Source organism: Nyctibius grandis, chromosome 11 (assembly GCF_013368605.1).
Source record: "Nyctibius grandis isolate bNycGra1 chromosome 11, bNycGra1.pri, whole genome shotgun sequence".
Lineage (NCBI taxonomy): Eukaryota > Metazoa > Chordata > Aves > Nyctibiiformes > Nyctibiidae > Nyctibius > Nyctibius grandis.
This window is the reverse complement of record NC_090668.1, coordinates 11,669,234-11,682,915: the sequence shown is the minus strand read 5'-3', so window position 1 is coordinate 11,682,915 and position 13,682 is coordinate 11,669,234. Positions and strand designations below refer to the sequence as shown.

The following is a 13,682-nucleotide window of genomic DNA, read 5'->3' as shown; positions in this document are numbered from 1 at the left end:
TGGTTTTTATAGCTTAGTTGTCACCATACTGTAGCATGTATTCTGTTCAAGGTATTTACTATCCATATATACAGCTACGGGGGAAGATGTAGGCCTTATTTAAGCGTGCAGTTTAGTTGGTGGCTGTTGTTGTTATTTACTGAAACTTATGTAACTTCTATAAGCAGTAGCCTGTAAAACCGTCATGCTTAAGCATCCGTAAAAGAGACATTGACCATACATTTTGCAGGTGACATACATAGATATTTGCTCTGTGAAAGTGATAATGTTTTCACTTGACTATAAGAACTTCCCTTCAATGCAAGTTATAAGAGTTCAGTCTTAATTCAAAATGACATTGTCAAGCAGTATACTTAATATAACGAAACAGTTGTATTCCAGTTACTGCTGTTTTGCTTTTCCACTGGGGCGTTAGTCTTAGCAGTAAATGGCTTTTCTCTATTAGTTTTGCTCTCGAAAAATCTGATGCTTCTTTTTCTTCATGTATATCTATTTTTATTTCTAGGCCTTTCTTAAAACTTTCCATGTCTAAATGGACTCCTGAATGTAATATAGTTTATACTCTAAAAGCGGATATGAAGAGTGAAGTTCCTTCTGATGCACCAAAGAGACAGGAGAGTCTGAAGGGGATCCTCTTGAACCCTGAGCCTATTGGGGCAGCCAAAAGCTTCACTGCAGAAGTTGAGATGATTGCCAGTAAAGTAGGGAATGACTTCTCTCACTTATGTGGTGATTCTCAAAAGCAGAAGGACATGAATGGCAACCGTACAGACCAAGAAAAAAGTATTGGGGTACGAAAAAAACGCAAGAGCCAGCAGGCTGGTCCTTCATATACTCAAGATTGTCCTGATAAAGAAAACCAAGGAATCTTGGGATTAAGACAGCATCTGGAAACACAGAGTGAAGACAATGATTCTTCTTTTAGTGACTGTATCTCTTCGCCTTCATCTAGCTTACATTTTGGAGACTCTGACACAGTAACATCTGATGAAGAAAAAGACACTCCTGTAAGACACCCTCAGGCAGCGTTGAATACTACAAGTAGAACTCATAGCGCAAGGTCGCAAAAGTGGTCTCGGACTGAGGCAGACTCTGTACCTGGGTTATTAATGAAAAGGCCCTGTTTTCACAGCAGTTCTTTAAGAAGACTTCCATATAGGAAGAGATTTGTGAAAACAAGTTCATCACAGCGGACACAGAACCAAAAAGAACGAATTTTAATGCAGAGGAAAAAGCGGGAAGTGTTAGCTCGAAGAAAGTATGCTTTACTACCCAGCTCTAGCAGTTCCAGTGAGAATGATCTCAGTAGTGAATCTTCTTCCAGTTCATCTACTGAAGGCGAGGAAGACTTATTTGTGTCGCCTGGTGAAAACCATCAGAACAGTACCACTGTTCCTTCAGGTAAAACTAAATTCCTGAGGCACTTTTTATTAATGAGCTTTCATCATGTACAGTACGCTTTTTTTTTTATAAGTGCTTTGGAGCAGTTGTTTCTCTGTTTTTGTAGAAGGTATACTACAAATAGCTTAGTGTAAGTAATATGAACATGAAACCATAAATTCTTGATGGAAAAGTACATTCAGAGCTTCCAGTAAAATTACAACAAATCTAGAATCTTTAACTTTAATGTAAAAGGTAAAGTTAATGGTTTCTAAACAATGTACTGGAAGGTTGCTGAATCTGATATTGTGATAAGAGCCTGAAATGGGATTCAGTTGAAGGTAGCTTTAGTATTGCAATAATAAGAGAAAATTCTAAGGCCTGAAGTTCTGGAAAGCAAATTGTTGTATATATACCAAATGTTTTACCTAGATAAACTCAATGCAATAATCTTGCAGTTGTTTTACATAGATGTTTCTCTAGTATGTCTTGACACAGTATTTGAGGGCATGCTTTGAATGTTTGGACTGGGGGTTTTTTGGGGAGTATGTTAGGGGTTTTTTTTGCCATCTACCAATTTTTTTGGACTTTCTTTCATCTTAAATTTGCCAAGTGAAAAGCTGTCCCAAGACTGGGACCAGCAGCATTCACAATGTTGTAGTTGTGCCTTCTGTTTATCCTTTCAGCTTTTTAGAGAGCAGGGCAAAGTATATACATAGAACACAGCATAGTGTTAATCTGTGCAACCATGTGTTTTGCCTAGTGACAAATGTGATTTTAAAAAGTGAAACCATATCTCAGACTGTGCTGATCATTGCTCTAAGAAAAAATGACTGAAAATACAAGGACAGGTTTTTAAAAAAAAAAAAAAGGTGTGTATGTTCATGTTAGGGCAGGATTTGTGCTTGAACAGAGCGAGAGTACTAAAGACTAATTATTGGTTGTTATCCATTGTAGCAAGAAATAATTTATGTGTTGTTCTTTAATGTACTGTTTAAATACAAGAAGTAAAATTTGTAAGGCAAAAATCTTACTTATGCAGTGCTAGGGCTGCATAAATAATTCTGAAGCAGAAGAATTATTGCACAGCCTTAATTATATTCATGCGTAGTTGCGGGGACAGAAATGTAATTTTTTTAAGCCTAAGAAAGTTACATTTGATATGCATGTTCAAGCATATTGAAGGGTATGATTTGTAAATAATTAACGTGTGGGGATATGCATACATTCATATTAAAAAACAATTTGGGAAACTACTGTGTTAACACTTTTGTTTCCAAGTTAATAGTTTCTTCTCATTTTCAGAGAGGATGGAGTTTCATGTAACTGTAAAATGATGTAGGACCATTAACAACTCTCTTTCCACACAGAGCACTATGCAACGGTGAAACTAGTATATGGACAAGAAAATGTAGGTTATGGCTTCTTAGCCAACAATCTATTTCTAACCATGATAAACATATTTAAAGAGAGAATTTAAAATTAATTTTTTTTGGTCTGCTTGAACTGTTAAAACCTACTGCCCTTTTTTTAACACAAATTCAATTAGTACCAGTTCTGTGCTTTTATTTCCCTTGAAGTGCAGAACAAGGATTTCCCTAGTGAGGCTTTCCATAGGGTTTTCAGAAGAATCTTTTTGGAGAGAGATCTCTTTAAAAACTGATGTAATGATCAGTGAATATTCAAGCTGTTCAGGTAACTTCTAAAAATTCAATGATTCAGTGTGATGTTGTTTTGATGGTAAGAAGAATGGAACTTGCAATTTGCTTCATCTAGTTATGTGGGAAAGTGTGTTGTCCAATGGCTTAATTTTTATACTACTTGAAAAGCACACTTAATTCATTTATGACATTGTGTTTATTCTCATGTCATGAATGAAAAATCAATTAGCTCTGCACCAGTTAATTTTAGATTAAAGTACTGACATCAGTTGTAACTGAAATAAGGTATGCTTTAAAGAATGTGTATTGTGGTGGTTGTACTTCAGGACTAACACTTGCAATGAGCTGAGAAGTAATTCTGGCTTAGAGTATGTGAATACTATGGGGTTTTTTCCAGTGGAAATATGTGTTGATGAGAAGGTTTTGAGCATTTCATTTGCATTGCAGATAAAATGGGAAGTTGAGCAGACTTCCTGTATAAAAATGTCTTATTTTTAGTAAGATAAAAGTGTGATTAACACTTTCTGTAGCTTTCTGCTGTTATGTAAGGCATTTCTAGTTATTGAGTTAATTGGGACAGAAATGGGGCCAGCTGGAAAAATAGCTATGCAACTCCTCTGTTTAGTGAGCAAGCATGATGGTGTTTCTATATGAGGAAAGGGTTGTATTGCTAGTAGTTCTACACTAGCCTGTTAATGTTAGGGAAGAATTTTTTTGCTCTAGATTGGCATGTGAAGGTTATGTATGCATCTGCTGAAATTACAGAATATACTGAAGGACAAAGAACTTCTGCTAAGAATATGAGGCCTGCAACATATCTGTAGAAGTACTAGAGAGTAGACTTAAGAAAGGAGGAGAATAATAATAATCAGAAAAGAAAATACAGTTTAAAAAGATATGGTAATAACTGTTCTGGAAAACGTTTCTTTCTGATTATTGCATGGAATTAAAGTAACAGATCTTTTTAACCAAATAAGTGTTTAGGAGGTTAGTTCTTGTAGTTATAAAACTAACTTAGCTATTTTTGGAAAATTATATGAATGGAGATGCGTGTGGGTTTTTTGTTTATTTAACAAAACCTTTTACAAAACCTTTACCAAAAAAAAACCCAAACAACACTCTATAGGGTTTTTCCTCGTTTTCCTTTTCTATCAGGGCTTCAGCTATTCTTCTCATGGAACTTTGTGCTTTGGGAGAGGGAGAGTGTTGAACAAGTATGAAATCCTGACACCTGGGAATAGATTATATTGTTTTAGCAATTGTTTGCCTTAAAAGGCAGTTGTCCTCATTAAATCTGGGATGACCAGATGAAGCTCATTCAGGAGATGGAGGAGAGTTGGAGGCATAAGGACAATGTAAAAATAACTATTGTGTAGTTTAACAATACAGTTACAGTTGAAGCTGCGAGTGCTTTCAGGGGTATATATTCTAATCTGAATGTTGGTCAGTTGGTTTTAATTGAAATACTGGGCTCACAGTTAAAACAACTGCAAGCAGCAACATTTTTGCTGTGAAACACAAATTTTGATTCTGTGTTTTGTTTAGGTAGCTCAGAAACTTTCCTCTAACCCTTGGAGGACCTGTGTACACACCTATAGAGATAATCCTCTTCTGACTTTCCTTGTCAAAGGTGGCAGAATTTCAACTTTTACTATAATTGTATCTCTGTAATGTTGTAATGCAAATTTTCTGATATGCTTGTACAGGTATTTGATTTTCAGCTTGGATTTAAAGGGTTGGGGGTGCCATTTGGAGACAGCCAATCTTTGGAACTCTAGCAAAAGCTAAAATTGGAACAAGTTTTTAGCCTCACATACTCTGATTTGGCAATAAAGCTGAACCCTGGGAAATGGGAAAGTGTTGTTATAAAAAAAGCTGGGTAGAATTTTGCATTGTTATAAGTTGTTCACATAATAGCACGTAAAATTCCTTCAGGGTCTGACATGTTACTTTATATTTTTGAGCAGGTAGTGCTAGACAGGCCTTGCCTTTTTCCTTAGACTGTAATGCTGATGAGAAGCTGCTCGAGTTTTTGTTCAAAGCTGCTTAGAATGATAAGACTGAGTTTATTCACTACTGTCGTCTTGATTCCTCTAACATTTGTTGTGTGTCTCCCAAAAATGTTGAATATAGATATCCAATATTTTAAAAGCCAGAGGCTGGTGAAAGTGTTAAACATATACCACTTCATGTTCAGATTATTTTAACAGGTTCAAGGTAAAGAGGTATTAAGTGGAAATGAGCTGCCTGTTGTTAGAGTTGATTATTTTTCAGTTACTTAATCCCTCCTAAAACTAGAGCATGTGCTCCTTTTCTCACAGTAACTGACACAGCTCATAATTCAGAGCTTTTATCTCAATAGCATTAGTGGACAAGGAAGCGAATACATATCCTTTCTACTGTGCCTCTTAGTAGAGGGGGGTTGGGGAAGAACTGGGACGTGGTGAGGAAAGAAGCACCTGGCTTTGTGAGCAGTGGACATTAACCATTGTCGCTATAGCGCTCTCTTGCAAATTGGAGCTTTAAATCGCTACAGTAATAAAAAAGTGTGGAATTCACTTCAGCACTTCCCTGTAGCTGCTGCAGCTTTCTGTGCTGAAAAGATGCTACTTCTAGAACTGGCTTGCTGTAGCTTTGCTGATAGGACTAAGATTTAGGTTCTTAGTTAAGAACAGTCAGTAGAGTTTTGGATTAGCCCATATGAGCATGGCTCACAGTGGGACAAGATCCCCTAAATTATGGTTGTTGACTGTCTTTTCCACCAGGGTGCAGACTCCTAAGCAATTTGTATGTTTTTGAAAATTTCTCCCATCATGCACAGCTATTGGAAAGGATACTTCAGAAGTCTCAGGTACAGGGAAACTGTCATCTTCTAACCTAGTGTCACCCAATGCTAAGGGGACAGGCAGGTTCTTTTAGGGATCCTTAGCAGGATAGTGATGGCACTAAATCATAGTTAAAGCTTTATTTTCTTAGCAGGATATTATGATTAGTATAGCACAGAATTTATTATTAGAATGGCACAGGATTTCTACAAGCAGAATCAACATAGTACAATCTATACGTAGTGTAATACAGAATTTATAATACAACTTAACTTACAATTTCTTATCACCTGAACCCTCTGCAGATCAGGTCAAATCTTAACGTGTGGTTTGCTGTATCAATATAACAATTGTTATCTAGATTCAAAAAGTATAAAAAAGGATAAGAGTTACTCACTCAGTTCTCAGAGGAAGCAGACGATGGTGGGGGTGTCCCTGGCTACCTGGGGGGGGTCACAGTCTCACTGTCCAGCAGCAGTTCTGGTCCAGGTTCCCACTTAGGACTTGTAACTGCTTGATTTTATAGACAGTGCTCTATGTGCTGTTGTGCTTCCCTGTTCTGTGACGGGGTCATCAACAACACCTGGTTGGCCGGGTGCCTGGGACCTTCAAGGCCAGCAAGGGAGGGAGTAATCATCCTGGTGCCCAGGAATCATGAGGCTGATAGGGAGGGGGAAAAAAATGTGTTTGGTTTGTCTACTTGGTTCACAGGACCTTCAAGCCTGAGAACGAGGGGAAAGGGAATAAATACATGACCTGCTTGGTCACAGAGAATGGCTGCTTGCCTCATAAAATGGCGTCAGTTACGCTAACTGTGTTACCAGGGGTCAGGACCAGGGGGTACCGGTCACACCTAGTTCAAGAAGTTTCGAAGTTGAAGAAGGGAGTACTCATTAACACTAGTAGGATATTATTATTTTATCCATTTCAAGCTGAATTACTGTCCAGGTAATTATCTTGAACTCACCAGCACAAGGTGCTGTAGAGGCACGTAGTATCAGCAAGTTCAAAGAGGGGTTAGTCACACTTACTGACAGCTGACAATGAGCAATGAATAGACAAGAAAGTGCTCTCTGACATCTGTAACATTGCTGCGGATGCTGGGTGGTGTGAGAGGTTTCAGGTAAAGGTTGTAGCCTGGATTTTCTACTCTGACCGCATAGTTTTGCCTGCTGCAGCTGGAAGAGAGAACTAGATAAACCCCATGTTAATTGCAAAATAGATGTAAAATACCCTCCAGAAAGGGCAACCACCAGCCAAACATAAACTTGGATACTATAGCAGTGTTATTTATGTCCTTGGAGGGGTACTTGTGTTGGTGATGATGGATTAATCTCTGAGTTATGCCATGATCTTTCAGAGTTAAGTAATAGTATAATTATATATATTATACACAGAGTATAATTGTATATATTATACATGTTACACGGTGCAAAGCTTACTCTCTTGCTTATAACTTCTGGATTATTAAAGTATTTATTCTATAACTTGCTTCCCAGAACTGCATGGAGTCTATGCACCTAGGAGTTATAGTTCTGAAATAATCTTACAACTTTCTGGGCAAAAAATATCCCCATTTACTGATCTAAATATTGGACTACATGGTATTATATTATTTGAAAAGTTATATTCTGCTTAATAAAGTACTTTAATCTGGCAGATTTACTGTCTTTGTGAGGTAGGGCCTGGAGGAGGGAGTGCTTTGTTTTTTAAGGGATTATTATAATTTTGAGCATGTTCAAATTTGTATTCCAGCTGATGTAATTTATCCCTTCTCCTAGTCTGGCTGAGCACTAGGTTTCTATCATAAACCAGGCTTTTAAAAGAGAAGGGAGAAGCTTCTGTAAGAAGTTACTGATTATTAGTCATGTATAAAACCTAATTACTAACTGCTGTTGATGAGTCTGAACTGTTGGGATATGCAAAACTTGCGAACTAAAATTGGTGTGTTGCATGCACAATGAAATACTATTCATTGATGTGAGTAGGAAAAAAGCAAAATTCAATGGAAAGTAATAAAATCCTTGCTGCAATTTTCAGTAGAAGTTTTGGTTTTAACCAGCTCATTTGAAATGTAGAATGAGTCTTTCAGTGGTAGCCCAAAGGCTAATTTAGTCACAAACAACTACAGTATAATTTGCTTGCTGCGTTTTGTTATTCAGGAGATGACAGAGAGAAGTAGTGTATACCTGCAGGAGGATAATTTTCTGTTTGTTTTATAGCCATAGGTGTTATGCTGCAAGTAGTTCAAAATACCTCTCATAGATCTGCATAACTATTTTGCTGCCGACAGTCCCGTGACTCTTCTCCTGGAAGGGAGATTACCTTCAAGGAGTATAGAATTAATATAGTAACACTCATTATACAGATTTAGCTGTTCTCCTACAGGGTCAATCATTTAGATGATACATTGATGAGTAAGGTATTCATATTTATACTTTAAGTAAGACCAAATTTGCTTGAAGTTCATTCCAGACAGCAGATGACTGGTCAGTGACGGGTACGTGCATAAAAGCAAATAAATGAAGTCTACCTTGTCATGGTGGACTATATAAAAACATCCTATGTAGTGGACCGCAGGGTGAAAAGTAATACTGAGAAAGATGTGCAAGTGTTTTGTCATCTGGTATATGTCTGGATTTGGATTTTTTGTTTGTTTTGTTGTGGGTTTTTTGCTTGGCTGTTGGTATGTTTTGTAAATTGTGCAGTACATTAGAACTGGGATTTACTGAAATATCAAATTCTGTTGGCTTTATGCCCTTCCTAAGAAATTGACTTTACAGGTGTATATATATACCAAGTATATTCCCATGTAGATCTAAAGATGTAGACACCTTAAAGATAGGTTCAGCTGTTTACTGCTAACGTGTAGCCTTGGATTCACCAGATGGCTCCTAAGAGTTACATATGTGGTAAATATTTGAGGCATGCAAGTGCTTCAAAATTCCCTTGAGCAAATATTTTTAGAAATAATATAGCAAAACCTCTGAAAATCCATTTATGTCTAAATGTCAGTCATCTCACTAAAGAGAGTTTCCTTCTGCTTTACAGGGTTGTGCACTCTTAAAATTCAAGTCGACCATCTTGAACTACTCCGACTGACATACCAGTAAAGTTCATCTTCAGACACTAACTTAACCTGCGAAGTTATGTTATGTGGAACTGCAAACATCATGGCTTTGCTAGGATTAGACTTGGAGTAGTTTAAACCAGCAGACTTGAATTTTAAGTGCATTTGGCAGAGAACTTACAGGGGTTTTTTTCAGCTTTGATACTACAGAACATTCAGAAAGTCAAATTTTGCTAGTTCTTTAGTATTGATACAGTTTCAATTCTTAATTGCCTTGTAAACCAAATGCTCTAATGCTAGGATAAATCCCTTATATATGGGCTTGCTGACTCCTTGATAGCTGTGTTGCTGCTCATGTGCTGAAGGCACCCTGTATTCCTGTCAGCTTGTCAAGGAGGCTGCCCTCATAGACCTCACTTTGACAGATTATTTCAGAGACTTTTCTTTGTTTTAATACTGCCCTTTGCTCTGCTTTGTAGGAGCTTGTCTAAATCAGAATAAACTGATGTGTTTTTGTTTGTGATGTTTCAAAAACTGTGTTCTCTTCCTTGTAGTAATGTATGAGGAGAGTCAAGGAAGAAACAATAAATCCCGTTGACAATGAAAGACCAGGTTTTCATACCACAGTACTACCAGCTCTATGACTAGTGTCTGACTATGGAAGAGCTACTTGATGAGGATTGTGAACATTACTTCAGTGGTGCTTATGTTACTGAAGTTTTGCTATTCAGCTGATTTTTTTTTTTTTTATTGTTCAGATAAATGTGGTGAAACCGGTTTGTATTGGCCGATTGTCTAATTTGTATATTCTGTTCTCCAAGCTACTGCAATGCTCTTAAAGTAAGCGAAGTTCTCATACATATACTTTTCCCCTTGATGTGCTTCTAATAGAACTCATTGAAAGCTCTTTTTATTTAAAAGGGGGTACAAAGTTGTGTATGATCATAATTTATATTCATAGTTTTTTCCTGGTAATATAAGCTTACTAAATGTCCCGTAAATATTTATGTAGTTTAGAGGAGCTATTTTTCTGCTTCGTTTTGAAGAAAGTGTGTATTATTGGCTCCATGTATAGGAAAGCACTTCATGGGATGAAAACCCAATCAGTTCGTGCTTTTGACTTGGGAGGGTGCTCTTAGAAAGCATAAGCAGTAGGAAATAGCATACAGTTGAACTATGTCTATGCTATATCCTACTTAGAGCAACTTTGACTATTTTCCTAAAGATTTTCTTATTATTTTAGAAGTCATAAAACCTGTTTGTCTAGTAACAGTCCTGATGGTTTCTACAGTCTGACTCATGTGTAGTCTGTAAAATCACATCTTGACTAAAGATTTGCTTAAAAAAAGGATTAAGTAAAATGAACTCTCAAACCATGACAAAGGTGAATATCTAAATTGTGTAGTTATTCAGTTGAGAATTCCCTTTGGTTTTCATGAGATAAGCTTGTGTCAGAATTTAGGTAGAGATGCACACTGGACTTACATGGCATATGATTCTGTCCTCAAGGAGGTGCTGTTTATTTTCAGAATTAATGGGATCATACTTAAGCCTAAATCTTCCTGCTTTTGCACCTGTTATAAATTTCAATAAATAGTGAGCCTGAGGACATGTAGACTCCCAGGAATTCTCTCAAACTTCTGGTAATTCAGAGAAGTGCATTAGAAGCACAGAGATAGGGGGAAAATAGTTGTGTTTTTTTTTTTCTAACTGACCTTTCACCAGCTGCTTGGCTAGCTGGTTTTGTCTGAGAAGCAGCTTAAGACAGTTTTGTGTCAGGAAGCTGTTGCTTATTTGCTCATGATTTGCAAGATGTGAAAAGCATGATGTTTACATTTCTTCTGAATGTGACCACAACTTTAGCTGCCTTCCTTTCTCTTTGAGTAACTGGCCTCTCTGCATTTTCAATTTTAGCATGTGACTTTGTTTTTTAGACACTGTAACGTTTTCAGTTTTTCCCAAAATTTTAATGCAAGTTCTGAGAATTGATTTTGTCACATATTACTTCCAGTCGTGAGAGTTTGGTGAATACTGGTGTTTACAAGCATCTTTCCATCTTTAGGCACCAGTCTTTCTGGGATAAGTATGACTAGAAACAAACAAAGGGCACTGGAAAATAAGTAATGCAGTTTATTTTTTCAAAATATAAAAGTGTTGATACTTGGGGGTGGGGGGTGGGAAGTAATCTGCCCCGCCTTGTCACTGGGTAGAGCAGCTGAGAACAGTCAGTCCCTACAGGATGTAAGTATTGACTTGAATGAGACCAAATTCTTCAAGCACTTTCTTGAAGAAATTTGCACATCTCAAAATGGTAGTTTGCTATTTCTAAGCTATCTGGCTCATTTATTTGGGAAGTTCTTTTGTGCTCAGTGATATTACTGTAGTGAATAATCCATAGCTCAATTTAAGTATTCTAGATAGCTCAGACTTGTCACTGTCAGTATTACAGGTATAGAGAAGTGTTTCCATGTGTCTGAGTATTAGGCTGGAACTTTAATCATTCTTCCTGAAGTAGAAATTGTTTCCTATTACAACCAAGATAGATGAAGTATACAAACTTTCTTCTTCCTTTTTCCTCATCAGGAAGTATTGATGAAGATGTTGTGGTGATTGAAGCATCCTCCACTCCCCAGGTCACTGCTAATGAAGAAATAAATGTTACCTCAACAGACAGTGAAGTGGAGATTGTCACAGTTGGTGAAAGCTACAGGTGAGACTTGCATCTCTTTGTATTAATACAATTTTGCTTGACCCCAAGTTTGTCACAAGGCTCTGTATCTTTAAAAGCCCATAAGGTAATGTCACAGAAATTCTAATCAGGTTGCATAGTATGCATTTTTGATTTAAAAAAAAAAACCAACAACCAAACAAAACCCAAACAACAACACCCCCCCCCCAAACCAAAGCCACAAACAAACAAACAAAAAAAACCAAACCACAGCTTTGCCAAAGCTTGACAATTCAAGTAATCTGGAATTGTTGAGGTGGTTGTAGTTAGTGTGACTGATGGGCAGGATTTTGGGGAAGCAAAGCTGTACAGTGAGATCCTAGAGAGAGCAAGTTTAGGATCAGTTGACTATCTAGGCATTAACTGAGCATTTCTCAGGAAAGCATCGTACTTTTTTGAAGCTACTGCTGTGTATGCTTTCCTGTTCTTCCATGCCTCTTTGGAAGTTTTGTACCATATTCATCAGATTTTGCAAAATCTATTAAAGTGGAGTTCCTTGAAGAAAACTCGAAATTGTCATGTGCATGCGACTATTGGAAATGCCTGCCTATTACGTAGGTTCTCATATTTGTGAACATGAAGACAAAATTGTAGAATATGAAGAATGACTATCCATTTTTTATAAAATAATGACAAAGGAATAATAGGCAGTAAATTATGAAAACATTCCATCTGTTTGTCATCAGATAGTGCTTTCACTAATGCAATTTTAAATTTAAAATAACAGTCAAATTTCCTGCAAAAATCCCTTTTATTGGAACAAATCAATTTTATGTTTAAGACAAATGCGTGTATAATGTAGATTTCATGAACACTTGGAACTAACCAAATATTTTTGTTAAACTGACATGCAAAGGATGTCATACTCACAAAAATATGCAGACCAAATCTAGAGCAGAGAGGAAGTGGGGATAGATAAGAGAAATCAACTTTTTAAAAATTCATTTCTTCAGCAATATGTTTGTTTATTTTTCCTTCTGTTTAAAAGAAAACAAGCTGCAGATTCAACAGATGCTCTGTCTTGAGATGATTAGAAACATATTTCTAGAAATAGTTGATTTATCCACATGAATATTTGTTGAGAAGAGTCATTAAAACTTATGAAATAACACGTATGCTTGAAAAGACTTGAGCTAGATCAAGTTAATGCTTTAGCCTCTTACAACTTGCATGTAAAGCTTTAAAGGGTAAAAAAGTAGGCAAGATTAAAGTGATTGTGCTTAGAGAACATTAATTCAAACCTGATTAAAAAGACAGATAAGATGCTTTTGAAAAATAAACATCTTTCTCTCTTCCTAGCATCAGTAAGAAATATTTTGTGTAGTAGCCATAAAAGACTTGAAAAAATTACTACTTTTTTCCCTTACTTCCCATTCTGCCATGCTACAGCCAAAATGGCAGCAGCAAACCCTGCCCCCCCCCTCATTTTTATTGATGTCAGTGGTGTCTTTACTGGTGACTTAAGTGAGAAGGAGATTGAACTAAGGGCACTTTCTGGTGAATTTAAATTTTTGGCCTGTTTGTTTTGTTAGACCTTCTAACATGCAGATTTCTCAAAGGCATTTGATTATTTATCTTTATTAAAATAATAACAGAATGGTCAAATTAAGTTTTGCTCTTTGTTTACTGTACTTGCTCTCAACTGTTGAGAAAAAGACATCACTGAAAATGTTCAGCTGAAAACTTTTTGAGAAGATTAAAGAAATAATTGAGTTTTATTTTGTATTGGAAAAACACATGATTCAATATCTAAAAAAAAAAAAAAAGGTACAGTAAGAAAACAATTCCAGGAAGTTCGCTATGAGAATGAAGAGTCTTAAATTCAAATCTTGAGCCTGAAACATCAGGAACTTCTAAACTAGCCTTTTATACTTTAAACATAGAGTATTTCCTATGCAGGTTTTCCTGTTTTTCAAGAATATTAATTTTGCCAACCACAATGTAAGGAACAAAGGCAGCTCTGAGACATCTAAATGATAGTTCAGTATAAAATTATAAATACAAATGCTGTAAGCAAA

At 36.5% G+C, this 13,682-nt stretch overlaps 1 protein-coding gene across 5 annotated transcripts in view; it reads left to right on the top strand.

The window, feature by feature from the left end:
- RNF111 (ring finger protein 111) overlaps positions 1–13,682 on the top strand; it is a 66,709-nt gene that overhangs the window by 20,839 nt on the left and 32,188 nt on the right. For all 5 annotated transcript variants that reach the window (XM_068410426.1, XM_068410425.1, XM_068410423.1 and 2 more), the window contains 2 exons: positions 506–1,401; positions 11,520–11,646. In XM_068410426.1, the coding sequence (XP_068266527.1) occupies positions 506–1,401; positions 11,520–11,646 (1,023 nt within the window). The remainder of the gene's footprint in view (positions 1–505; positions 1,402–11,519; positions 11,647–13,682) is intronic.